Consider the following 26,600-nt stretch of genomic DNA (forward strand, 5'->3'; position numbering starts at 1 on the left):
TGCAAGTTTATTGGTGTAATCTCTAATCTGGTATTTGTGATTGACTTTATACACAGAACTAGTTTCTTTCAAAGTGAAACTGAGTTTCATGTGGTTTCAGGTTTCTATTATTTACCTGGTTCCATGCAAATAGGGAGTAATCTCTTTGATTTAGGTCTCTAATTCACTTTTAAACAATATAGTAGAAGCCACAGACATTTATCTACATGCATTATCTTTTCTCATCATTACAAATTAGCAAGCAGTTAGCTAGAATATATAGTAGCAAAATAAGTTGTTAGCACAGTTGCTGTTTCTCATTGTTTAGGAAACAATTGTTCCTGAATAGTCAAGTCTGTGACTTTGATTCAACACACAGGCTTAAATAAACCTTTTTTGCACAATGTTAACAGAAACTCTTTTAAGTGTCAAGTCTTTTATGTTTTAAGAGCTGGGGTAGTCAAATTCTGAAGGGTTTTTCAGTTTATGGCTTTTATCTGATGAGAATGACTTTTGCATCCCGGTGGTATTTCCTTCCCCATAGTAAACTCTTTCTCCTGTTTACAATTGTTAAACCAGGTGACAATTGCTATTTGTAGATGTTCAACAAGACAGTCAGTGTCTTTTGATGACTGTAATGAAACTAAAATAGTGGTAAGTCTAGGTATCTTGCATTTAAAATATTTTTTACAGCTAGTGAAAAAACAAAACCAAAAGGTTTTTGAATGAAATCTCAAGTATTTGCCCATAAAAATAAGGCTCAAACTGAGCCCCCAAGCCATATATAGACTTGAAGACATCAAGAAGCTTGACTAAAAAAAAGTGTTGTCTTCCTACATCTGTTGTTACATTTTTTAAAAGGAGTTTCTCAAATAGATAACTTCATGTTTATTAGTTATAAGTTTTATGAGTCACTGGTACTTCATATTAAGAGCAGCAAATTGGTATATAAAAGAAGGGTGTAAAAAATTGATTCATTTACAGAGGTGTTAAAAACACGTTAAAGAAAAAAAAGAGAAACGTAAGTATGAGAACTACACACCAAGCCCACACCCTGAAGCATTTTAGCTTCTACAATGGGCTAATTTTTGTATTTTAAAACAATGGGGGGAAAAGTAGAAAGGAAAAAAGATAACAATAATTGCACTGATTTTTATCTATGGATCTCAGCTAAAGGCAAGGCATTACCTGGGAGAAGTGATGATTTTGCCCATGTTTGGCCTTATGTTCTTGATTCCCACTGAAACTGCAATGTCTTGTTTCCAGTACGAACTCCTGTAGAATAGGCAAAGCATATTAGCTATTCATTAGTAAATGGGATTTTTTTTTTCACTGAATACGAAGCTGCAGTTAACACTTAAAGCATCAGCAGTGAAATGCTGTACCTATAGCCATCGTGACCATCCAAAGCCCATGTACTGAGTGTGTCATTTTTGTACCATTTTGCCATCATTTAGTAAAGGTATTGGTAAGGAAAGGACCTACTGGCACTTATTACTTGTCATTCCTGTCTGGTCACTTTTCAATTCATCTGTCATAAAATGCAGAAAACTTCTTTTGTTATGAGAACATGTACGCTCTCTTTACTGTCAAACTCCTCTAACTTGAAAATTTCCTACATCTTGCAAACTTCTAACAGTATCAAAGCAGATTCACAACACTATTGCTCTGTGCCCTCATGCCCTGTTTCTGCTGTTTTCAATCTTTTTTTTTTCCCACAAATACAAAGTTCGAAAAAGTTTGGGAGGGGAATCAACCTATTATCCATTTTCCTCTCTTCTAGTCTAAAATTTCCCTACAGTAGCCATAAACTTGCTTATTAAGAACTGAAATCTTCAGAAACACAGAACCATACTTATTTGACTAAGTTGCTGCAGTTGAATTAATTGACCATAAAGCTATAGGCTGTCAGGTGATAAAATCTTTTTGTGTTCCCTCTCACAAGTTTAATATTCAAAGCCATCAACAATCGTAGAAATATGTAACCATATTGCAGGTTCAGAATTCTAGAATCCACCTTGAGAAACAGCAGGAGTTGATCCATACTTCTCTCTCCATACAGCGTAATTCTAACATGCTTAATCTGTGTCTCTCTGGGACAAAAACTGTAAAATGAGGAACCTGTTGTTCTGCAAAAATCACACAAAAAAAATATTATCTTTCCAGAGACCAGCATCTGTCCTTACTAAGTCAAAGCAGATTCATATCTTCAGTATGTAACAGTGCATCAAGGCATTAATGTCCCAGCAGGAAATTAATTTCCTGAACTGAAACGATTTCCTAGTGGCCAAAGAGAAGACTAAAGATGGAATTTCATCTATCCACATATTTTTTCAAGATGGGGATGGGGAGGAGAGGATCGACTGAGTAAGTGGAGTGATACAACCATAACAGAAATGTGGCACGCATAGTGTGCATCTACATATAATACTCTGTGTCTGCAATAAAAGTATCCAAATTCCAGTCCTTTCTACTTTCATAGGACAAAATCTGGGACAACACAAGCTCTGCCATTCTTTACCTGTTTTCAGCGTGATCCTTGTTTGGATCACTGACTGGTTTATCTGTGAAGATGTGCAAAACCACATAACAGTGAGTTCTGTAAAACAAAGAGATTTAATGCAGAGATAAGATTAATTGCTTCAAATTCAGTAATTTACGCACAACAAACTGATACTTGGATGCAAATTCTTAAGCGCTTTTGATGTGTTCTCAAAGACTGTGCCCTGTCCAGCTCTGAATCACTGATTTTACTGTCTTCTAATAATAAAGATAAGTATCAGCCAAACGTCTGATTCTATACACCCTGTTTTCTGAGTGGGAGCCTGTTATTACTCAGTCTTTGCAATGCAACAAACCAAACCTTCTGACTAATACAATCATGAGAAAATATTGAGAAAGTCTGCAGTACAGACCCTCCTCTAGGAATTCTAACAAACCAAAAAGCTACTGGAGACAGTTTGTTTAACCAACTGATGAGAAGAGCAGGGACATGTTTTTTTTTAGGGTAAATCGGGTTTTGGAATGTTCTAAGCTCCAATTTACATTCCATGGTCAGGGAGCACTCCTACCCAGTCATTATCCAGCTCAGCCCCAAGTACTGAGACCATACAATCAACGTGTGCCTTTTGCAAAAAAGCAAATTCACCATATACAGACAAAACTTCAAGTGACTTACTTAAGGAACATGGTCAGTCCTAATACAGTCATGATAAAGTACACTTTACCCAAGTGAGAGGAAGGCACAGTCTGATCTGGCAGTTGTGAGAGTGTTGGGTGATGTACCCAGGACCCTAAAGATGGGGGAGGTTATCTTGGCCTCCACGGATTTTGCTGTAGAAATGTGGTGTGTGTAGCACTCACCAGCAATGAAGAAAGGCTGCCAAGATATGTTATCTTCAGTACTGTACTGTGCAGAAACTTCTGTAGATTTGTGTTTCACACATATACATTATAATTGTCACTGATCCTTTTGTTAACTGTCTGATCCTGGCTACAAACTCCCAGAACTTTATTTGGAGTAATAGCTGTAGCCTTTCAGTGAGATCCATTTTCAGTAAATCTGTGCAAAGCTGCAAGCAGCAAAACTCCCAAGACGGTCGCATTAACACTTTTAATTGCCAGATTTTATCAGCGTGGCATATGCTTGCAAATTACTGATTTATTTCTCATTTAGATTAATTTAAACTACTTAATATGTATCTTATTGGAGTTTTAAACTGATCTTGCTAAATTTAAATTTTAAAAGAACTTTTAATTTGGCAGGTAAGTGCCTTTCCTAATGGCATAAAAGTAATTTAAAACATTTTTATGCCCTCTAAATAGAAATTGGAGCAAGTTAAACTGCTTTCCCCCATTTACCTATTTATATTTAACACAAAATTTGATACATACAACCAATTATTTTTAGAATAATGAAGATAAGGTGAAGTGAGGGTGAACAAAATCAGAGCAAAATTCATCTGACTTTAAGAGACAGCAGATCTCTAGATCCTAATTTCTGTTGCTGACTCTCTGTAGTCTTCCTCCTTGACAACAGGCAGCAGACAGGCAGTTTAACCAGGGTGCTCTGCATAACTCTGTGGAGACAGGGACTTTTTCAAAGAAAGTTTCAGTTAACATTTCATTTCAAAGATATTTATCATTTCATAAAGAGACATTGCAGTACCTGTGTATTTTTATCTGACACAACTACACTAGACTTCTAAGAAAGAGATAAAAAGATTGAAGAAAGTGTGTGGGAGAAGACAAACATGGTAATACAGACTGAAGTATTTTGCTGAAGTGCTGAATGTCCACTTAGCTCCTTAGATTAGGCCTGGCTTGTAATAGGAACCAATGTTGGCGATTTCTTAGATGAGCATCCAGTAACATTTGCAAAACCGGTTACACAATGGAATATTTCGAAGACAGGAGGTTTTTCAGTGCACTGCGAACACTGCAGATTTTTGCAACGTTGAGTTGATCCCACAGCAGCTTCTCGGAGCCGGGACCAGCTCCGCCCTTCACCGAGATAAAGCTGCCCTTATCAGGGGCCAGGCCCGAAGCCACTCCAGCTCCCCGGGCGCTGGGATATCCCCCGGGATCCTGCCCTCCCCCAGAAAAGGGTGCGGGAGCTCGACCCCCTCCATGCCGTGCCGCCAGTCCCGCACACACCCCAAAGCCCAGCGCTGAAGCGCGATGTGGCCATGCGGACTCTGGGCAGAGCCCCCATAATGGTCCCTGCTGCGAGAGGCATCCCCGGGGCTGGGAGGTCCCCCCCTTGGGGAACGATCACCGCGCTGCAGCACAGCCACCCCCGGGAAAACTTATCTCCCCGCGGCGAACACCAGGCCCAGGGAAAGCTGGCAGCAGCCCCACGGTGGGTACAGTGGCACCGCCGGAGAACCGGGGGGCAGCGGGACGCCGGGAGAGGGGCTACCGCCTGTCCCCAAGCGACGGGCACCTCGTCGCCCCACACCCTCCCCCGGTCCCCTGGGGCTGCCGGTCGCGGGGCTTCCAAGGGGAGGGGTCCGATCCCGGGGGACCCCGCAAGTGCTTCCCCGGAGTCCACGGGCCAGCGCGGCCGGGGAGCGGAGGGGCAGCGCTGTGGGGCGGGGCAGCTCCTCCCCGCCACCACCGGAGGTGGAGCCGGGCGGCCCCGTGGGGCAGCTCAGACATTTCCCGCAGGGTCGCGGCTCCCCACAGCAGCAGCAGCGGAGGGACGGCTGACTCGCCCGGAGATGACAGACGCCCTGCCGCCCCGCGGCTGCCCGGCGGCGGAGCCGGCGGAGGATGGCTACTTTCGGAAGGTGGGAGGCACGGGGGGGGGGGTTCGGGGCGGTGGGCTGCGAGCCCGCGGAAGCCCCCTCGGCGGCCACTGCGGGTCCGCCGGCTGCTGTGCGGTCCGACCCGCGGCAGCGGACTGGGGACAAGGCGAGATAGGGACCTCGCCCGTAGCTGAGCGCTTCTGCCTGGCCGGGGCCGCGCACGGAGCCGCGCTCCGGTTTGGGGTCCCGCGGGGCGCCCCGCGGGTCCCGGGCGGCAACTGTTCCTGAGCCAGGTTTCACCCTGCAGGACAGGAGCACTCCTACCTCTACAAAATCAGTGGATTTCCACCTTTTTTTTTTTTTTTTTTTCCTTTCCTGTTCGCTCCTTGCTGCGTCCCCGGGCTCGCTGTCTAGTAAATTGTCTTGTGTACCTGTAAGAAAGTTTACTGGAGTAAGGCAGCGAAGTTAACAGACTCGTTAGGAAGTTTTTAAAGAACATCCGCCCTAATTAGTTTTCAGACTGAGTGGGCGGCTTATGCCATAACCTGCACCTGAATTCTTTCTGCACAACAGTAATTATAGTTAAGTATCGCCTGTAATGCAGCCCTGTGGACTTCTGTGAACTTCACCGGAGGTAAAGGGCAATAAGTGCCATTTTTGGGGAGCTTTGATTCAGCCTTCCCTCAATGTTTTTATGTTCTCCACGCCTGTAACTTTTGCTGATGGGCTTTGAAAAAGGCTGTAGTTACACGGTGGTTTCAGTGTAGATTATTAATCCTAGACCATAAACTGTTTATTCTGTGAGGGAATAAAAAAAAAAAAAAGCCTCATACATCGCGTTGTTGCTCCTCACCTCTGCACGAAAACATCCCTATGATGCACTTCAGCTTTCCCCTGGAGAACATGGGGAGAAGGAACATATACTTTGCTCTGTTGCCCTCTTCACAGGCTGTTTGGTTTTTGCCCCAGTAGTCACCGAATTCATAAACCTGCAGGAGCTTAATCAACAATATTGCCCTTCAGCAGAGGAACTGTTCATAGCTGAAGAGAGATTAATTTTCCCTGTGCAAGCCGTGCTGTGAGGAATCAGTACTGCCCTATAAATAACAAATCAGACTGAAACAAAACTTCGATGGTATCTCGTCTGGTTTCTTCATTTGAGTAATCCTACTTAATACTTTGTGAGTAATCACTTCTTTCTTAGGAGTCCATAGCAGGAAACCATGAAGTGTGGCAAAGTTGTAATTATTTAGGGTTTTCACAGCTATGTTTTCTATAGTAAGGGATGCTCCTAGGCTGTCTTGAGGCACATTAGTAAAAAAGTTGACATACTATGACCTTTTCAGGTTTATTAAGTTAGATAAATCAACTTGTCCACCTATATGTTTTTACTGATGGGGATTAATTGAAGATTAATAGCCAAGTTGTGCTTCATAGGTTATAAGAAGAGTACATTTTCAGCAATCATACTTGCTAAAGGACTAAGTTTATTTTGGCTTAAATTGTTGTATATCAGGGCTAAGTGAATTGAAACAGCATGAGATCATTTTAAAGCCCATATCCCTATCCAGGACTTTTCTCATATGGAAATATTTTAAGATTAATTTTATACCTAATCACGAGCATCATTCCCACTTTTGAATTATTTACATCTAAAAGATGTAGAAAGTGGGTATGAATCAGATATTAAATAAATCTGGATGAGGCAGTGTTGTAATGGAACAGTTTTCCCTCTATTCACTCAGATCTTTGAAAGGTTCACCTGGCTCATAAGTGTCTTCATTAAAGTTGTAAACATCAGATCAAGCTAAATGCTCAAAGTTTTCTGTCCCTAAAAGTCAGATGTAAGCTGGAAACCAGTAGTCCTTGTTATACATTAGCTGAATGGTCTCAAAGATCAGCTTTCAGTATGACTCAGTAGTTCTAGGAGAAGGGGGGAGGAGGGGAAAAAAGGCAACCCAGCAACCTAAAACCAAAACAATCCCACTCCTGAAATCTTCAACAGGAACAATGAACCCAAGGAGGTACTTTACACATGGTACCTTGGCCCTACAATGGCATGCTAGGTGATCTCAGGTAACTGAAACCAGTGGTGGAGCTGTTCATGTGTGTCTGTGGGTCTTCACTGCCCCTTCCTCTCTCTTTTTAAATTGCCCTACTTCTGTTTTCCTGAAAGGATCAGGGGGTTGGTTTACCAGTTTTGTTGGTGCAGAATCACATCCATTTTCAAGGCTAGTTTTTAGATCAGAAAACATTTACTTAATTGACCTTTTTATTTTATAAACTGTGGAGCAAGGTGAAAAAACTTTATTTTGTCCTGCCTCACAAATTGGTTTCCAAGCACTATTTACACAATGAGCTTGTGCACAATGAAACTATAATTGAGAAAAATTGAGCAATTCATACAATACCCTTTTGGTTTAAATTCTTGATATTTTTCTTTTGATGAATGGATTCTTGTGGTAAGTATACTTCAAGTCTATATAGTGTCCTTTTGTGTATTATGCTTTTGAAATCTTAAATATAGCATACAAGAAAACAGCCTTCAGTATCCCCAGGATGCAATATGTAAAAAAACTTCTCTCCCAGTGATGTCACAGCTGCTCTGTAGAGACCTTTTTTCTTCTTCATTTACCACATCTCTGTCCATTTTTACCCATGGCAAAGGCCCTGCTTTATTTACATCTATTTTCCTTAAACCTTTAAGATGTCTTAAGATGGCTCAGATGCTTCCCCACCTCCTTTAGATCTAGTTTTAAGAAATCTACCTATGCAGCCACACAGGGAATATGCAACTCTGTCAGTGTTGCCCCCCATTACCTCCCCTTTATATCTCCCCTCTGAAACAACCTTCTTTAACCATCTGATTAGCTGCAGTTGAACTTTTGAGTAGGATTTTAGTTTTAAAAGCAAACTGAACTGAAGCCCTTGCTAATGTCCTGAACAGGATATGGCAAAGTGGAAGAAGTACCTTACTTTCCACCAAAGAGATGATGGAATTTCTGTCTGAAACATTTTACTTTCTGGGAAGATAACACACCAGGGAACTGGTTCTGCTAAAGTTTTATCTCAGACATCACATACGGATGGCTTAGTTCAGTAAACTCCATGGTACATTGCCAGAGCAAACTGTACCTGTACTCCTGTGTGGTGAGAGCATTCTTGGACTGTCAGCCTTGTGTCTTGACATCTTCTGTGCAGAGTTCCACGTTCCTTAGGCATTACAGGCAGCAACCTCTGAATCAGCCGTGCCTATCCCACACACCCATCCAAATTCTGCCCCCAGTCTTCCTTTCTGATGAGAGCCCTGTGGTCAGCAGAAAATAATGACAAAATTAATGATAAGAGCAAAGAACAATTTGCCTTAAAAGTATAGTGAGGCATCTAGACAGGAAGGATTTTTCAGCAGACCAATAGTAATTAAAGCAGGTCTGTTCCTGTGTTTTGCTTCTCTCACCTCTAGGGAAGTTATTCTTTAAGCCTGCCGTGGTTTTGTGGATTGCTTGGCCTCCCAGACCTCTTCCTGTCTTTTTAGTTCGTTTTGAATTCTTGTGGAAGAAACAGCTCTGTTTTTCAAGCTGCCTACCCCTTCTTTTTTTTTTTTTTTTTTTCATCACAGTATCTCACTTAACCAGTAAGTTTTCACAAAGTAATTATGCCCAAAACACCTCAATATACAGAATTCAGAATATTTATAAAGTAGTACTCATCTAGTCACAGGACCCAGTGCTTGCATAGTGATCTATTAGTAGGGCTGTGCATGCCCGGGGTGTTTTGTTTCTTTTTTTGTTGTTGTTTTGGTTGAGGTTTTTTGGTAAGAGCAGAGTAAGGAAAAGATATCTAGCAAGTTCCTTCTACTATATCTTTCCCATCTTGGTTTACTGCTTTGTAAAACCTTGTGCAGACTGAAACTCTTCAAATTTCCTAATCAGTTAGGAAGTTGCAATAAATTATTTTAAAAAGTCACAGTAATTCTCCAAGGTTACCTTTCCTGTAGCTCTTTAAGTGTCTGCTGGTGCAACATCAAGCAGTCTTCAGTTTGGTTGTTTTGGATAGCAGTCCATTGTGCTACACAGTGGCAGAGCAGTAAGACAGTGAGGTTAATGAATATGCATGGTTTCTTTTTGCTTTTTTAAGGCTCTAGTTCCATCATCTGTGAGCCTAGATATTTATCATATAGACAAAGCTGATGATTCAGAAAGAAAGCCCATTAGTATATCTTAGTCCTCCCTATCAGGGGAAAAGGATAGAAACAGAAAGCAAGCAGTTCCATAAATGAAGCACCAGGCTGAAAATGATGATAGGTATGGTAACCACCTTGCGAATCAGCACTTCCCCAGTGAACTCCCGCTCCTTCCCCTCCTTAGCTGTTGGGTGTTCTTCTGCAGGGCTTCCCCCCGAACTGTGGTTCATGTATCAGTTCACCAACCTGCTACACCTGTGCTTCCACTGGGGTTTAGCTCTTGTGGTTCTTTAGTCATTAGTAGCCAGGCAACCACCAACATTAGCATGGACACAGAATAGTTACTTGCCTATTTGTTCTCTTTCCACTTGTCTGGCAAGGCAGAAACAATGTTTCGATGATTCATAAGCCCTCTGTCATGCCACTTCCACTCATTATATCCAAATTCATGAAACCTAAAACTGAAAGTAGGCCTTCATGTGAAACTAAGAATCATCTGTAACTTAGTCAACAGGCAAACATTTCTGTTGAAATATTAATTTTCATTTTGCTTAGTGAGCAGTGTGACAAGATGGAAAAAACATTTGGAATTTAATTTAGTAATGAGTTCTGAACTTAAATTGATCTTTGGGGCAAGGCACTTAGAACTGTGAAATACTTGTTCATGGCACAAGTAGTAGACCAGGCTTTGGAAGACCAGATCTTCCCCCATGCTCTTTTTTTTTTTTTTTTTCTTTTTTCTTTTTTCTTTTTTAACTGATAAAAGTACTACTATTGAAAGACTTTCAGTATGCAGTTAAAATTGAACTAGTAAAATTCAAAACTGAACTAGTAGAAACATGGGAAGAGAAACCTCAATTTATTACAGTAGTGGAAGAAGGTAAGGAGAGCAACATAATTATCGTGACTTAGGATCAGTTCTACAAACACGGGTATGAGTCAGACTGTTACTGCAATTGTTTTAAGAAGTTCTGTGCGCAAGTTAAATTCCACACAGTTTAAATATCTGGAGGACATGGCCATTTACGTACACTACTGGGCTTGACAAGCAGTACAGGTTGCACTGGCTGGAAAGGAATGTTTTATTTTAAGTAAGAAGGCACACCCAGTTTCAACTCTGTGTCACCTTCAGACAGTGTGTGGCTCATCTTAAAAGTTCAAAGCGCTACTTTATAAATCATATTTATGTTAATTTCAGATGCTTACTGTGATTACTCATTGGCAAAGTCATGACTTTTGTGTCCATCACAACTGGATTTCTGAGACTAAAAATATACTTTTCTCTTGAAGAAAGAACTTCCTGGCATCCAAATTAAATACAATTGCTTTTTTATTTGAGACTCACGCTTTTGACAGCCAGCTTCCCACTTGGGTAGGTAATTTCCCAAGGTTTAGAGTCTAATATTGGAAAGCAACAAAGATCCAACCTATGCCCCATGGCCAGGGATGCCTCTCAACTAGACCAGATTGCTCAAAGCCTCATCCAACCTGGCCTGGAACACCTCCAGGGAGGGGGCAACCACAACTTCTCTGGACAGCCTGTTCCAGTCTCACCACTCTCATACTGAAGAACTTCTTCCTAAAATTCAGTATAAACCTAGTCTCCTTCTGTTTAAAACTATTGCCCCTTGTCCTATCACTGGACACTCTTACGAAAAACCCCTCTCCAGCCTTCCTGTAGGTTCTCTTCAGATTTGGAAGGTGAGGTCCCCCTGGAGTCTTCTCCAGGCAGCAGAGGAGCTCCAGCTCCTGGATCATCCTCATGGCCAAAGGCATTAGTTCTAACAAAAGATGAGCAGCAATCCCATTGGAATCTGCAAGCTTGCCCCGTTAGTCAGATTGTTATCAAACAAGAAGGCCCTGCACAGGCCAGCTTCCATCAGAAGGTGCAATTTTTTCTAATACCAGTGTCTGTTTCTCTCAAGACACTACCTGACTAGGTAATAAATAACATGTGGCAAGAATCTAGAATTCTTGTGCATATCTTGCCTCTGCTAATGATACATTAAAACCATCTCTACCTCTCGATTTTGCAATCTATTCAACAATCTATTTAACCAATCAGAAGTAATTAGCCAGCTGAATTTTACTTTTAAAAAGCCTTTATTGGTTTGGGAGCTAAGGATATGTTAATATCCTTAATCATGTTTAAGCATTTTTTGATGAAATGCAGCTATGCTCTGAGGAGAAAAAAGGCTCTAAAATTGATAACTTAGTTTACTATTTAAATTGTTTTCACAGCAGAGTTTGTTTAATTTACTTGCCTTTACTTGTCTTTATTTCACAAAAAAAAAGTGCCCGCAATGGAAACTTAAATCATATTCAATTCTTCGTAATTTTTGCCACTTCCTTAGTAATAACCATTCTTTTGTTGCTCTTCAATTAATAATTTTACTGATAGTGTATAAGCCAGGGTAAAAGCTCATTCACTCTCCAAAGTGCTTTGGCTCGACAAAGAAATAAACAGTAATTAAATGAAGCACCTTGCATCCTGTTGACAAGAAATTAAACAGTAGGTGTGGAAACCACTGGGAAGTGTGGCTGCCAGATATTGTAATGAACTGAACATTAACATTCTTGGGATTGTCTAAATGTAAACAAAGTGCAAATGCTGTCTGGGATCAGCAAAACAAAATTAAGCACTTTCTTGGATGTGTCTGCTAAATAACTTCCTAGTACACAGAATTTGAGCTTTACAAGGGGCAATATTCCTTAGATTATATATTTCCCCTGTTGTGGGATTTTTGTTGTTTTTTTGTTTTTTTTAAGATACTGGTAATTTTCACTGTCCTCTATGCAGACTTCTACACATCAGTTTTCTGGCAACCTGATTATAGTAAAGAATTTAAACCCACATATGAACACAAAGCAGCTGAGTCTTCCCACTCCCTGTATAGCAGACGTAAAAAGCAACATTTTCCAAAATGTAAAACAAGAGTTCCTTGTAGGCTCTGAGAAATAAATGGGAGCTACATGCTTGTGACAGGTGAGCTGACCATGAAAACAGACTCCTCTATCCACAAGAAGCCTTTCATCAAGAAGACAAAAGTGCAGCACTTCCAGACACACTGGAGGTGATACTGATATCTCAGTCAGTGCCTTCTCCTCTTAAGCCTCAAGGCTGTTTTTGAATTAAAACATCATGCAGAGATCAGTGGCTGGTCCTGAAATGCAGGGAAACATCTCTACCCCTTTTTCTCTTTGCACTGTGTTTAAGATCATTGCAGTTTTGCACTCATTGTTCAGTGGGAGCTTGTTTGATTTTTGGGCTGGAGCTTGATCAAAGGTCCTCTGAAATAAACACACGACTTCTACTGAGCTTTATGGGGTTGGGAATCAGGCAGTTGACCTTCCTGAAAGATTTCCCAGAAGTAGAGCTGTAAAGAAGTATTTGAATGATGCCATGAAAGTTGTTTAGCACACAATAAGGGCAAGGAGTTCAGGAAAGAAGCTGCAGCTTTAGAGAGAAAATAAAGACAAGGGCAAAGCAAGCATATGTTTATGAAGGATGCTTGGGCTAAGTAGTTGAAAAAGAACTTGGAAGAAAGCAGCTCAGACTCATACAGGGATATAATGATGATAGTCTCAAGATGAGAATCAGGTATTCAAACTGAATGCCAAAAGCAAGAGGAAATAATTGGCAAGGTTCAAAAGAAAAATTGCATGGATAGAAGACTAAATACCAGTAATAGAGGAAGAATACACAACACAAATTGGAAAAAAAGCAAAGTAGGAAAAAGAGTGAGAGTCCAGAAACAGAAGAAGGCTGGGAGCAGAGAGCAGCTTGTGGATACAAGACCAGACCATCTATAATTGTGCCTTGCTAATGTCTCTGTGTGTAAAGGAGCATAGAATATTTGGTAGTTAAGGGACTATTTTAAATCCGAAATGAATGAGTTTCCTACATATGTATGTCCTTTCCAGAAAGAAGTTTATCTTGTATGTATTATGCTTGTTGTCAGTACTTCCTCAGTGAATAGAGTATGTACTTGCATGCCCAAGTTTTGGACTTCAGCTGTAATTGGTGTTTCAATACAGAAACATTTCTGCTGTAGGAGTAACTTAATGTAGTGTGGTTGTTTTTTGTTTGGTTGGTTTTGGTTTGGTTTGTTTTGTTTTTTCAAGTTACATGGCAAACAGTACTTCTGAAGATGTTTGCATAAGCTTCCTGTCATTTTACCTCCTTATTACAATATTTTCAAACTACAGATTTAAAATTAATGATATTAGGCTGTGTGCTTTCTCTGTTGAACTACTGCAATCTAGATTGATCAGCTCATTTCTCTATTGTCAAGACAACCTGCTTTCACTTGCCAACCCAAATAACTGAACTTCAAGTAAATGATTAGAACTTTGTTTTATTTAAATATTTGCTTTTGTTGCGCTGGTGTGTCACTGGCTGACTACTCTTAATTAAAGCTTGTTGAGAGACTTTTAAATGCTCCTATAGGAAAATCAAATTTTTCAAGTCAAAACTAAATATGAGGGAGAGGTCCAGAATAGTGCATAGCTTAATGGCTGGAGCAACTTGTATCAGACCAATTTGAGCCTCTTTCTTGTGTAATCCATGATCCAATAGGACCCTGATAAGCTTTGTCCTCAGAAGAACATGATATCTTTAAGGGCAAGTCTTAAAACAGCATGATCTTATTTGCTTTAGAATCAGTAGTTAAGACTGCAGGGATGTGCTGGTTGGCTATAAATCACTATTAAAAGTCAAAGACACTTGATATTTTAAAAGAAGGTAGGGGGGGTAGGCAAGGATAAAGAATAAAAAAGTAGATATAAATCTTCTTACTTATTAAAAAGGGTGTTAAGATTATGTTTCTCTCTCAAAAAAAGAGAAACGTAGTCTTATTAATCTATAATAATTTTAGCTTATCAGTACTTATTAGAATACAATGGTGCAGTCCTGCTCAAACACAGGCTGCAGTAGTTTGAGTCTTGTGCTTGTGTAAGGTGTGCATGTATGTACACAGAAGCATTATTGTGAATTTTGGATTTCATGCTTTACTCTTTAAGGACTAAATTTGATGAGTGTCTGAAGGTAGAGTCATCATCTTACCCTGTCAAGCTCTATTATTCCATACACCTGGATGTGAGGAAGAGCTGTGCAGATAAGCAATACTGCACCAAAAATCAGTTTGAGATGTAAAGAGAGGAACCTAGGGAAGGACAGGTAGGAATTTTACCAGAGGTTTGAGGACCAGAAGGAACAAGGGCAGAGATCCTTAAAAAGGTTCTTAAAATTGTGAGCAGTGGTGACACCAAAGCCTGTTTTTTATGAAGTTGCATTTCAGGGCTGCATATATCCTGGTATAGAACTTTGACATTTTGCAAAGATTAAACAGAAGCTTAGATAGAATTTACTGCCTTGACAGATACTGGTTTTATGAAACTTGTAGCAACCTAGTAGCACTGACAAATTTGTCTGCAGCTGCAAAATAACTCGGAAAAGATTTTTAGGGGAGAACAGGCTGGCTCACACATACACATGAGCTTTAAAGCCACTAGTTTCTGCCTGGATTTTCATTTCAATGAAATGTCATCATGGCTCTTTTGCTTTTAATAGCAGAGTTTGAGAAAAGAAACACAAAATTCATCACTGATGCCAATGTAGTTCATTTGTATTCATAGAGAACCCATGCCATTCAAATTCATTCAAATTCAGTGTTACTCCCTTTTCAGTCTCTTCCAACAGCAACAAAAACACTTATTTCCTTCATTCTAGGGATGTAATCCTCTTGCTGAGACTGGACGAAGCAAACTGCAGAATCAAAGAGCTGTCCTAAACCAACAGATTTTAAGAGCAGTAAGAATGAGAGCTGGTGCTGAAAATCTTTTAAGGTATGTGTCATGATTTCCCAGTTTCCTTGCCTGAGCACCAAGTTGGGGTTTTGGCTATTTTTTTAAATGGTTTGGTTTTTTGGTTTTGGTTTTTTTTTTTGTGTGTGTGTGTGTGTGTGTGTGTGTGTGTGTGTGTGTGTGTGTGTGTGTGTATGCAAGGGTTTTGTTTAGGGTTTGTTTGGCTTACTTTTTTACAAGTCTCAGCTATTCCTTTTTCCCAGCCTGCCTAACTATTCCCCTAACGTGCTGCATAAATTACTGCTGGATTCTTTGCATATATCCCTGAAGTTGGCTGGTTGTTTTTTATTATTTTTATGCTGTAGCTCTATAGAGTCATTACCTACTAATAAAGTGCACTTTCAAAGCTGTTAAATTGTAGCAAATTATCTGAATGTTAATTTATCTTAGGTTATACTGTTTTATCAGCCATATTGCTAGTGATAATGGCAAGTGAACCTTACGGAATATTGTAATGTGTCTGTTTTGCATCTTAAATCAAATAAAGTATTTTCATTATGCTGCTGCTTTTTCCAAGATCCTTTAGGTCTGTGCTCCACAGTGGGAGAGGACCATCAGTTGCCTTATTTATTCCATGCAGCAGTGTTATAGTAGTAGCAGCAGGGTAAAGGTAAAATTTGAGCTGGGTTAGAGTTGTCACCAAATGCTTTTACAGTTTGAGGAACTGGAAAAGGCTTTGCCTTTTATTTATTACATTTTGTCCACCAGTTATTTTTAATAGACAGTTTCTCGTGGGACTGTCCCATAGGAATACCCTTATGTTGACCCTGTCTTGACACTATTACAACCTGTGACTGAGTGCTTTGCAAACAGTCCTGTAGCTTTCCAACAATCCATCCCTCTGGTACAGAGAAGAATGGAAAATTTCCCCAATACTCATCTGCAATAGTCTCCTATATTGTCTATTTTTCTGCAGCTGGGGCAACAGTGTGTCTCCAAGAACAAAAATCTAGTAAATATACTTCCCTTAGAGAAGATAAAATGCTTGTATAAAGTCACTTTTCTTGCCATTAACTGATAAGTTGCACTTTGCTTGTCACCTTCCTTTATCTCCACTCTTGGCAAGAGAGTTGATAGGTCCAAGGCTTATTTAGTTTTAGCCTTTGTGACTGACTTAATTTTTAGTTCATCTTCTGGAAGTTGATGGAAGGAGTAAAACTTAGAGTCTTTTCCTACTTCCAGTATGCACAGCAAAATTATTATATCTGCTTTTGAACCTGAATACTGTTAATTCAGTAGGTGTTTCTGCATGCCAGCTCAGGAGTGTTTTGGAAAGGCTAAGGAGATGAGGAATTTCTAATGTTAACAGTGGTTACTTTAACATTCAGCCTAAAGGAAGTTCAGCTCCTGATACCAATATTACCTAGTTAAATACTGAAGTTGCTATTGACAACAGTGGAACTAAGCCTATTTGAAAAGTAGAGGATCAGACTTATTTCTGCCTTAGTAAAGATCTAAATTTAATTTACACCTGTGAAACAGTTAAAACCTGCTAGTTCTTTGAAAGAAGCAATTTCAAAGGACCTTAGGACTAGATAGTTCACATGACTCTCCCAAGGAAAACATAAATATTTGCGTTTCAGCAAGACCTAAAAGAAGCCAACCAATTGCTGTCCACAATAGCCTCCTGCAAGAAGACATGAGAAAAAACTGGAAATGCAGGTTTTTTAACTTTTGGCTGAACACAAACACTAGGCTTGAAACAAATGCTCCATTAAGCACAAAGACTTTCGGTTTTTGAACTTCTGAAAGTCACCCTCTCCTTTTTGTTGTCTTTTGTTCTCAAAGTCCTCTGTTAAAACTCAATTCAGAGTAGCCTTCAGTGGATCTCAAGGATATCACATTGCCTCTATTGCTGTCTTATGTGGATATCTACAATGCAAAACCATGAAAAAGTAATAAAATTAACTCCAAATTGGCATGGAAGTTGAGAACAATATAATTGTATTAAGAAAATTCACTTGGATGGAATATCAGGGTGTCTGAAAAAGATACTGGAATCCCTCCTGTGGAGGATGGCAAGCTAGACCAAACACAGAGCCTTAAGAACATCATAAATCAATTGCTGCAAATATCACCAGTTATCCTTTATCAAGGAAGATCCACTCCACCCAATATTTGTGTCCAGTTTGGCTTATGCAGGAAGCAGATGTTAATATTGCTTAATTTAAGCAATCTCAGGTATTCAATGAAGTAAAGCATAGAAAATTCACAGATAATACATATTTATAACACAAAGTAAAAGCTTAGGATTCTTAGAATTTTACCCTGGGAATAACTAGTTCTTCACAAAGGTGCTCTGTACAATCTTGGAACAATCTGGAGGATTGTTCCAAATGAGCCTAGATGAATGACAGGGCTGCTCATAAATATTTACAAAGGTGAACTTTATCCTAAAATGAGGGTAAATGCAGTGTTGCAAACTTGAAATAAGCTTATTATTGTCTAATGATTTGGACTTTACTATAGGAGTACAATATATCAAGCCTGGATAGGGCTGAAAGCCTTTTATCTTAAAATCTGTGGTTATAAATAACAGTTTAAGACTCTTGAAAACAGCAATACTGTATGGAGACAGGTTTGGAGTAGTGACATAATATCCTGGAATACACAAATCATACATATATGCTGGAGGTCAGGGGCTAATTACTAACATCCACTGTGCTATCAGTTCAAAATGTTTTCATGTAAATATATAAATGTCAAAGGAAACAAGCAAACAAAATCTTACTTGGGCATGACAAAATAAAATTATAAAAAAAACTGTATTAAAAAGCAGTATCTGTATACCTGTGTATTTGGCTGTAAAACATTCTGTAGTAACAATGTTATGGGATCAACAGATCATTATTTAATTTTTAAAGCAGGGAAGTCTCTTTTGAAAAAATATCCTGACTCACCTCACTTCCAATCTTACATATTCATCTAGAAAAACATCACATAATCAAAAAATAGAATAGTGACTCTATTTAAGATGCATTAGTTGTGTTGGTTAATGTATCTGAAAATAATCCCAACCCTTAATCACATAAAAAGTTAAGCACATAGCAAACCTTCTGTGTGCTGTTATCTGGAAAATATCCAAGGCTCTCTCTTGACAGAAATACCTAATAAACTCTGAAACATGAGGACTTGTACCATCTCCTAAGAAGAAAAAAAATCTTAAAAATGCTGAGAATGCTAGTAAAGGGGTCAACCAAGCTTATGTACAAAACCTGAGCAATAAGAAAATTACATGCCTTTCTTTCTGCAGAGCAACCACCAACAACAAAGTACGAGAGCAAGTACTACTGGAACTGAGTTTTGTAAACTCGGACCTGCAGATCTTAAAGGAGGAACTGGAAGGACTCAACATCTCAGTAGAAGTTTATCAAAATACAGAGTATGTATAAAGCTACATCACTGAAATGTTAACAGATCTTCTGTTTACCCTTGGAAACAAAACTGTTTCTAGGTGAATGTGAATGCTGGACAATAATTAAACAATAGAGAGCTTGATAGGAAGAGAACAAATTTTATGGCAGATTTGTTGACTAAGGGTTAGTCTGCATATTTGTCTTTCAGTTGGGAATGGTATGTACCACTAATCCTTAGATACAGAGTTCAGTTGTGGAGGAGAAGTATTGCAAGAGTTGAAAGCTCATGGGGCTGTATGGGGAGAAACACAGCTCCCAGCAATATTTCCAGTACTGGAATGGCTAATCACTGCAGTGCACCTGGAGTCAGCAAACTCAGAATAGATCTCTTCTCAAATGCAGTACCCATAGCAGTCCTCCCTTTAGCAGAAGTACAAACTGATTTGGAGCCCAGAGCAGACCTGAGGTAGTCTTTATGGTGTGCACTTCAGTGCTAGAAATCCAGAAACTACATGCTTAAAGCAGAGACATTTTTAGTGGATGAAGTTAGGAATTTTCCAAGATATTTTTCCAACTTTAGAGCACACTAAACTTTAAATTTCAATTAATACCTCAAAGAGAAAACTTCAAAGGTTATTCATTGCATGAGTACTGCGGTGATTTCTGTATCATTTAGATGTGTTGTTGCTCCTAAAATTAAACATTTAATCTTTGACATTAGCAGCTCAAGACAGAAATTGAAGTGCTTTATATGTAGGGAGTGTAATTCTGGGTCCCTTGTAGCATTGTTCTCAGTGAGGTGTTAACTTCCAGGTGGACTGCAAGAAATTCTTAACACAGGGGGACTAAGCACATTTCCAGTGAGGTCAGTGAAAGGCTGACCTAATGCAAAATATCTGTTCCATTTTTCTAAAAAAGAAACTTGTTCTAAAGTTCCTGCCCTCTACCCCCATGGCAAACTGACAACTTTTTGATGCAAAAATGTTTTTCATTCAAGATTTTACTGGTCTTCATAGAGGCATGTAAGCATAAAGAGCAGTATGAAAGTTTCAACTGTGGAAATGAGAGCAAGACTCCACAAGTACTGTTCTTTCTTCTAGCTAAAAAAATACTTGAAATATTTGTGTTCTCAATGAAGGGTGAGGGGTAGGTCAGGCCCCAAGGCAGGCAGAAGCCTTAAGGCTGTGCAGTAGTATGCAGTTTATTCCCTCCTGATTCTACTTCCCCAGTCTGTTTTGAATGCTGTTTAACCTTTGTGATGCTGCCCATTCTAAGCACTAAATGTTTTTTATGTTCTAGCAGCTAAAACAATTAATTCCCTCTGCTAACTGCTCTCCAGGAGTAGCAAACAGCTATTAATAGTTGCCCTCTGAATCTATTGGGTGTATATTCACTGAGGTGAGGTCCCACCCATGTCCCTGGGTTACATGGCTTTGTGTTACAGCAGTCTGAAGGAAGGGCTTTGCCTTCCCAGTGCTTGTGCACATCTCAGCTGTTCTGAGAAGTCTGATGCTATTTCTGCTTCTGGAAATCCAGGATCACCTCCCTAACTGTTCAATGCCCCCGTGGTACTGACTCCGTGGGTGTAGCTCCATAGAAACTTAAAAAATAGAAATTCAGTTCCTCTGGATGACAAATGCTGATGTCTACAGGAACTGTGGGTGGTGCTAGAATTCATTCTATCTGTAAGCTGGGATTTCTTTTGATGTGTCTTGCTTCCTTTTGGGGAAAAAGTCTCAATATAATCTGTTGTAGAAGTGTTGTGGTTTCTTCTAAAAGCCTCGTCAGAAATAACATCGTTTGCACTGCCTGCAGTGATGGTTTAGCTCAATATTCCAGAATTCACTTTCAAGCTATAAGAGCTGCTTTCTGAATTGTGCCAACCAGTTTAAGGACTATTCCTTCTGAGGAAACTCCATTCCCACTCCCACTTTCCTGAGATGGAATTTTCACCAGTAAGAGAGTGATTTTGCTGTATTGTCTGATAAGACCATAAATGACTCACAGCTGTGGGATTTTGTAGTTGGTAATGGAACTCTCTAAACAATGATCTAGACATTAAATCCTTTTTTTTTTTAAGGAAAAAGGAAAACATCATATAAACCTTATTGCCTGATACTGATCTGTTAAACCTACTCAACAAACTATGTATCTGGAAGCCACTCTGATCTTAAGTCACAGATTTCATCCACATCCCCCTTTGATATTTCAGAGGTTGACTTGTTCAAAAGTTAACACCTAGCATTTTCTAGAAACTAAGTAGTTCTCAGAATTCCTACTCTAGACCTTTCACTGACAGAGTTGGTATACTTTGGCCCTGCTTTTCCCTGTGTTAGACATACACACCTACATATGAAATCACTAGTAGCATATACAACACTGTTGATAACTCCTGATAAGGACCATAGCTCTTACCGTAGCAGATCTCCCAGCAGCTGTGGAGCTGGTTTATGTCCATATAGCATGCAGGTATATAAAAGTTGAGCTGTATTTCAGAAAGCTGGTCTTTCTGAGTCTCTTTTTCTTCCTTGAAGGAAAAATAGGCTGGAAAAAAAAAAAAAAAAAGTGCAGGCAAGTAGCTTTCTTCACTCTCTTCTTGAGGAGCCTCAGGCCATTATGCAGACATCCTCGATGAAGGAACTTTCATAAACTCTGTAGCTTCTACTTGAACACTCATCAGCATACAAACTTCCTGTCATCAAATGAAACAAAATAATTATTGTATCAACAGATAAGAATGTTTTTTGTTTTCCACAGAGAGACCTTCACCATTCCTTTGGTACCTCTTGGCCTGAAGGAAACCAAAGAAGTAGACTTTACACTCCCTCTTAAGGTAAATTTCAAATACATGCTTCAGAATGAACAGTCAGCAGAAAGAATTTCCATTTCAGATTTGTTTAAAGAAGCAGAAGTAATTTATGTACAAAATTTGTTGTATTTGCCCTAAAAATGAGATCACAATGTGTTAAAAATTAACCACTAATTATCTAGGTTGTTGCTCATATCAAATTAAGAGTCAGAAGTTAGAAGAAATCTCACTTCAGAGACAGTAGAGTTATATCAAAAGGAATAAAAATTTCTTTTACAGTTTTTTGTTTCAGTAAGACTATTGATTACTAATCTAGTGTGAAAGGAAGTAGTAATGAAGGTTTTACTCAGCATAAGGCTGTGATGCTCCAATTTGTGCTAATAAAGCTGCTCAGTTGGGAAGCAGGGCTGCAGCATTAACTCTGCTTGTTTGGTGCCTAATGTACCCTGCTGGCTGTTCGAGCTACCTTCTGCATTTTTTTGACTACTGTGTATTGTGCAATGTAGATTTCATCTTGTGGTAAACCATTTTGTATCATTTGTCTCTGCTTTTACTTCTGTAGGTTAATCTCCATGGTCAGATTATGGTACCACTTTATGCCATTGCAGCTTTGTTAATTTAAACGGAATTGCCCTAATATAACTGACAAGAATTTGGCAGCCTTTTTCTCTTAACAAGTTTTATGGTCACTTGATTCCCTCGTTATTTTAGCTAACAGGGTTCATTTGTCCCTTTCAAAACCACTAAATGTTGTTGTTTTAAAACTCAGTGGAGTTGATGTAATAGGTGTTTGGCTCCTTTACATCAGATTGAGATTTCTTGTCTCAGATACCAAATCAAAGTATTAGTTCTATTATCTTTTCATAGTCTCACTGCTATGTTACTGTACTATTAACTGGAATGGAAGGGAGTAGACACCATGAAAATCACAACTGAACCAATTTTTACTGATTGCAACTGCAGAAAAAAACAGTAACCAAGGTTACTTTTAGATGTTCCAATTTTTTACTTTTTTTTAAAGGACTTTATTCTGGAACATTATAGTGAAGACAGTTCTGAGTATGAAGATGAAATAGCAGATCTCATGGATCTGAGACAAGTAAGTGCAAGTATAGCATACTGTGATGTCTTTTAATCTCCAGTTGTAAATAGCAGCATTTGTGTGGAATCAGAATATGACATTATTACCTTACAATATTGTTATTGACTTTGGAGATAAGAAACACGAATCACCATTGTCCAAGAGCTTTACAGTCTGAGTAAAGAACAAGCAAAAAAAAAAAAAAAAAATGATGAAGCAAAAAAAAAAAAGATGAAGCAAATCAGTTGAGCTATTGACACAACTTTGTAAGTCTAAGATTTGCCTTACCAACTGTTTAACTTCAAAGTATTTTAAACTTAGCTGGAAGAGTGTTGAAGTGAATTAACCTGGCAAAATACTGTAGTAGAACAGTGGTTATTTCTCTGTTTGGTTTGGTTGTTTGGTTTCTGTGTTATACTAGAAACATAAACTTTGCAGCATTCAGAAAATACCTGCAATCTTTTTTTCATTAACTCTGAGGCTTGCCAAACAGATTCCTTTTTGCTTGCTTAATTAACTCTGAGACTTGATAAACAGATCCTCTTTGCTTCCATAAAGGTTACGTGCTACTTCCGTGCAGCTGAAAAGCTCTTGCTTGGAATGCATCCATATGGCCTTAAGCTTACTGTTCTCACATTCCACATATTTCTATGATATGCAGAAGTGCAAAGGAAGTACAGTTTTATCCTTGGTACTTCAGCATTCATCCTGTAACTCAACAGAATACACTTTAAGTCTCATCTATTGTGTGTTAAGGCCTGCCGCACTCCTAGCCGAGATGAAGCTGGCATTGAGATGTTGATAAGCTATTTCCTTCAACTGGGTTTTGTAGAAAACAGGTTTTTCCCACCCACCAGACACATGGGAGTTTTATTTACATGGTAAGTGTGCAGTTCATGTTTGTCTTTTGGGGTTTTTTTTTGTTGTTGGTTTTTTTTTTAAACACTGTTAATCATTAACTATCTTCTGTGTAATTGGAAGTGTATTAGTGTGTTTCTCCCTTCTTCTCCCTGCAATGTGTTATATGTTTTTTTAGAGTAAACCTGAATATAAAACACTATTTTCATGCTTAGAGTGAAGCCATTACCTAGATTATGATTTGGGCTACAGGTTGGCTACTGAAAAAAAAGAGAGAAAATGGTCTTCATTTTGGACAACTGCAGATGTTTCCTGGATTCTAAACCTTGGTGCATGAACCAGATGGGGAATGGGTCAGACCTTACTTCTCTTTCTTCAATTTAAGACCATTTGTGCCAGAAGAGAGGAGGAGTGAATTTATTTGTTATAGTGGAACAGTTATTCTTGTGATTAAAAAATATTACTACCATGCAGCCAAGAGAAACTGTTAAATTTCTAGTCATAGCTGCAAATAGAAACTTTAAAATACAAGCTATAGAGGATCTGATCATGACAACAGTTGACTTTTGGCAACACCTAAGTACAAGAACATAGTTCATAGCACATATGGATAGTTCCCCAGTATACTCTCAGCCTCTGTGGTGTTTTACAGGCACTTTTGCTATAGATATAATATGCTTACGGGGGTACTGGTATAAAACCTGCTGAAAACTAAGCCTCAAAGCCATGCTCTGTCTTACAGCATCTAGATCACCCTCACAGTACATAATGGTATTTCTATTCAGCTTTTCACTGTAGCAGAACACTTATCAAGAAATCCTCTGCTTTTTTTGAAAAACAGAATGAAATTACCTGCTCTTTCTATGGACTCTGCTACTCTTAACAGTTCTTCTAATATTTTTTGCAAGGTACGATTCCTTCACAGGTGTCCCAGTGTGTCAGCAAAATCTGTTGCTTGAAAAAGCAAGTATTGTATTCAATATTGGGGCCCTCTACACCCAGATTGGAACAAGGTGCAATCGTCAGACCCAGACTGGACTTGAAAATGCTGTTGATGCTTTTCAGAGAGCTGCAGGTACAAATTTTAAAATACTGGGAAGGTGTTAATGAAAATGTTTCTAATCTCATCCTGATACCCTGCAGATTTCCGCAGTTCCCACGGAGTTCATTACACAAAAAAGGAGGAATTTTCAAGAAGCTTAGTGAAGAGATGAGATGAAGCTTTAATTCAAAACCTGGAACTGTAGTCTGAACATGCAGATGAAGACTATGAATAGTGTGGTTAATGATTAATGAACTGAAGTTCAAAGGCCCAAGTAATAGCCCTAACATTAACTGCTTCATTGTTCATTCTTTATTTCACCAAAATAATTGCTTTTACCTCAGTGATTCTACATTGGTGAAAAATCTGTACAAGAAAACTTAAAGGGCTGAGAAAGGGCATAAAACCTGGTTTTCTGCATGATCTCTTCAAAATTAATTTTATTGTGTTTTCTGGTGAAATACGCAATCTATTGGAAATTGACTATGTATTGTCCATAGATTCCAAAGGCAAACAGATTCAAAATAATCAACCTCTATCAGAAGCAAGAAAAAATACTAATTTTTATAAAGGGAATAATATCCCTCAAACTATCATGTTATAAAGGCTTTTTTTTTGTTGTTTGGGTTTTTTCCCAAGTGGATTTTCTAATTTTTTCCAAAGGTAAACATAATGCTACACATAATGCTTTTAAAGCCATAACATGTAATTAATATATACTGTAATATTTATTTCTGCACTAACAACTTGTGGCTATTGGTTTCCACAGTATCAGTAGCTTTAGCAGATACAAACTGTGGATCATAGAGCTGGATTGACTTAAAACCATTCTTCTGAATACACAGCTATCAAAAAATTCGTAGTATTTCTTCATTAATTTATTATTTAAATTATTTCTCAACCTTTGTATTTCATCTAAAAGAAATTTCAGTACTTGAGAAAATTCCCATTTCTGCAGTTGCTCCTTCCATTTTTGCAAATTAAAAAAAATTTTAAAATCATTGCTTTTCACTGCAGCATGTTTGCAGAACAGAATTCACAAACTGAAATGCATCATTTGCTACCACAGTACCTTTGCAGGGCCCCAAAGCAATGTGCTCAGGAGGCGTTTCATTGTACCTGTGCACAGCTCTGTAACACAGTTCATTATGTTGGCAGAGACATAATATAGCACATCTGTTAACCATTTCTCTGTGCTGAATGGAAAACAATTCCCAACATTTAACCTCAACAAACTTGTCTGTGAGTATTTCTGCTTATGCTGTAAGCATGTATATGTTGAGAACAAAATTTAAAAAAAAATAAAATTCCCCTCTTCTTTCAGTATGACACTCCAGCAGTATCTGGCAGGTTTTGGGTTGATTTTTCTTGTGCAAAAAGGCAGAGACAGACATAATGCAAATTTGTGTAGGGACTTATTAAATAAGTAAAAACATACAAGTGTAACACAGAAAATGAAAAATCTCCCTCAACTGATAGTAGGAAAATAAAGGACAACGTGGCTAGAACTGAATGTAAGATTACAGACTCTGGGATGCTGAAAAATCAGAGGTCTTATCATGCTTTTGTAGTATTATCACCAATTAGCAGACCAGCAGAACTCGCTAAACCAGTTGAATGACGTGCATGCTCAACGTTACACTTCCATACATTAAACTGTTACTTAATATTTACAGTTAGTGTTTGGTTTTAATTTGATAAATGACAGAAAAGATATGTTGGTAGAACCAAGTGTCTCCAGCAGAATCTAATTTTCCTCTAATTAATATCCAGTTCTAGTTTACTTACAGGGATGGAACTGAGCTTCCACTGAGACACGTAATGCACTTGGCAGCATCTGCAAAAGAGATTCATAATTAGGTTAATATGTTTGTGTTTTTTCCTTCCATCCAGGAGTTCTACTGTGACCTCCTTATAGTTGTGTAGATTTCTTTTTCTTGTCCTATGCCATAGCTTAACACTCCCATATACAAATTGCATTCAGTTCAGCACGTTATGGTCAGCGATAAACAAATCTGAAGGTATTTTCCTTAAAACTTGCAGCTTTTGCTGCTCCTCTGAACTGCAATTTTGAGAACTGTCTGGAGATGGTTGATGGGAATGCAAAGCAAAACCTGTAGGTCAGTTTAATTTCATGTGTACTAAGAAGCCCTTCAGATTGCTGCACTGCTCTACTAG

The 26,600-nt window shown here is 38.8% G+C and overlaps 1 protein-coding gene and 1 long non-coding RNA gene across 2 annotated transcripts in view; one reads left to right on the plus strand and one right to left on the minus strand.

Annotated features, from left to right (window-relative positions):
* Positions 1 to 5,101: 5,101 nt before the first annotated feature.
* Positions 5,102 to 26,600, plus strand: part of RHPN2 (rhophilin Rho GTPase binding protein 2) — a 29,582-nt gene continuing 8,083 nt past the window's right edge. Inside the window, exons 1-7 of the mRNA XM_071756758.1 lie at positions 5,102 to 5,270; positions 15,143 to 15,258; positions 18,530 to 18,658; positions 21,390 to 21,465; positions 22,463 to 22,540; positions 23,279 to 23,403; positions 24,289 to 24,455. Coding sequence (XP_071612859.1) covers positions 5,202 to 5,270; positions 15,143 to 15,258; positions 18,530 to 18,658; positions 21,390 to 21,465; positions 22,463 to 22,540; positions 23,279 to 23,403; positions 24,289 to 24,455 — 760 coding nt within the window. The 5' untranslated portion in view covers positions 5,102 to 5,201. The remainder of the gene's footprint in view (positions 5,271 to 15,142; positions 15,259 to 18,529; positions 18,659 to 21,389; positions 21,466 to 22,462; positions 22,541 to 23,278; positions 23,404 to 24,288; positions 24,456 to 26,600) is intronic.
* On the minus strand, positions 9,085 to 26,383 carry LOC139802032 (uncharacterized). Its single transcript, XR_011728468.1, has 5 exons — positions 26,211 to 26,383; positions 22,630 to 22,696; positions 21,048 to 21,176; positions 18,330 to 18,420; positions 9,085 to 9,872 (listed from the first exon to the last, which is right to left on the minus strand). It is a non-coding gene; the product is annotated as an uncharacterized lncRNA (long non-coding RNA).

The sequence above is a fragment of the Heliangelus exortis genome, chromosome 13, assembly GCF_036169615.1.
Source record: "Heliangelus exortis chromosome 13, bHelExo1.hap1, whole genome shotgun sequence".
NCBI classification, from domain to species: domain Eukaryota; kingdom Metazoa; phylum Chordata; class Aves; order Apodiformes; family Trochilidae; genus Heliangelus; species Heliangelus exortis.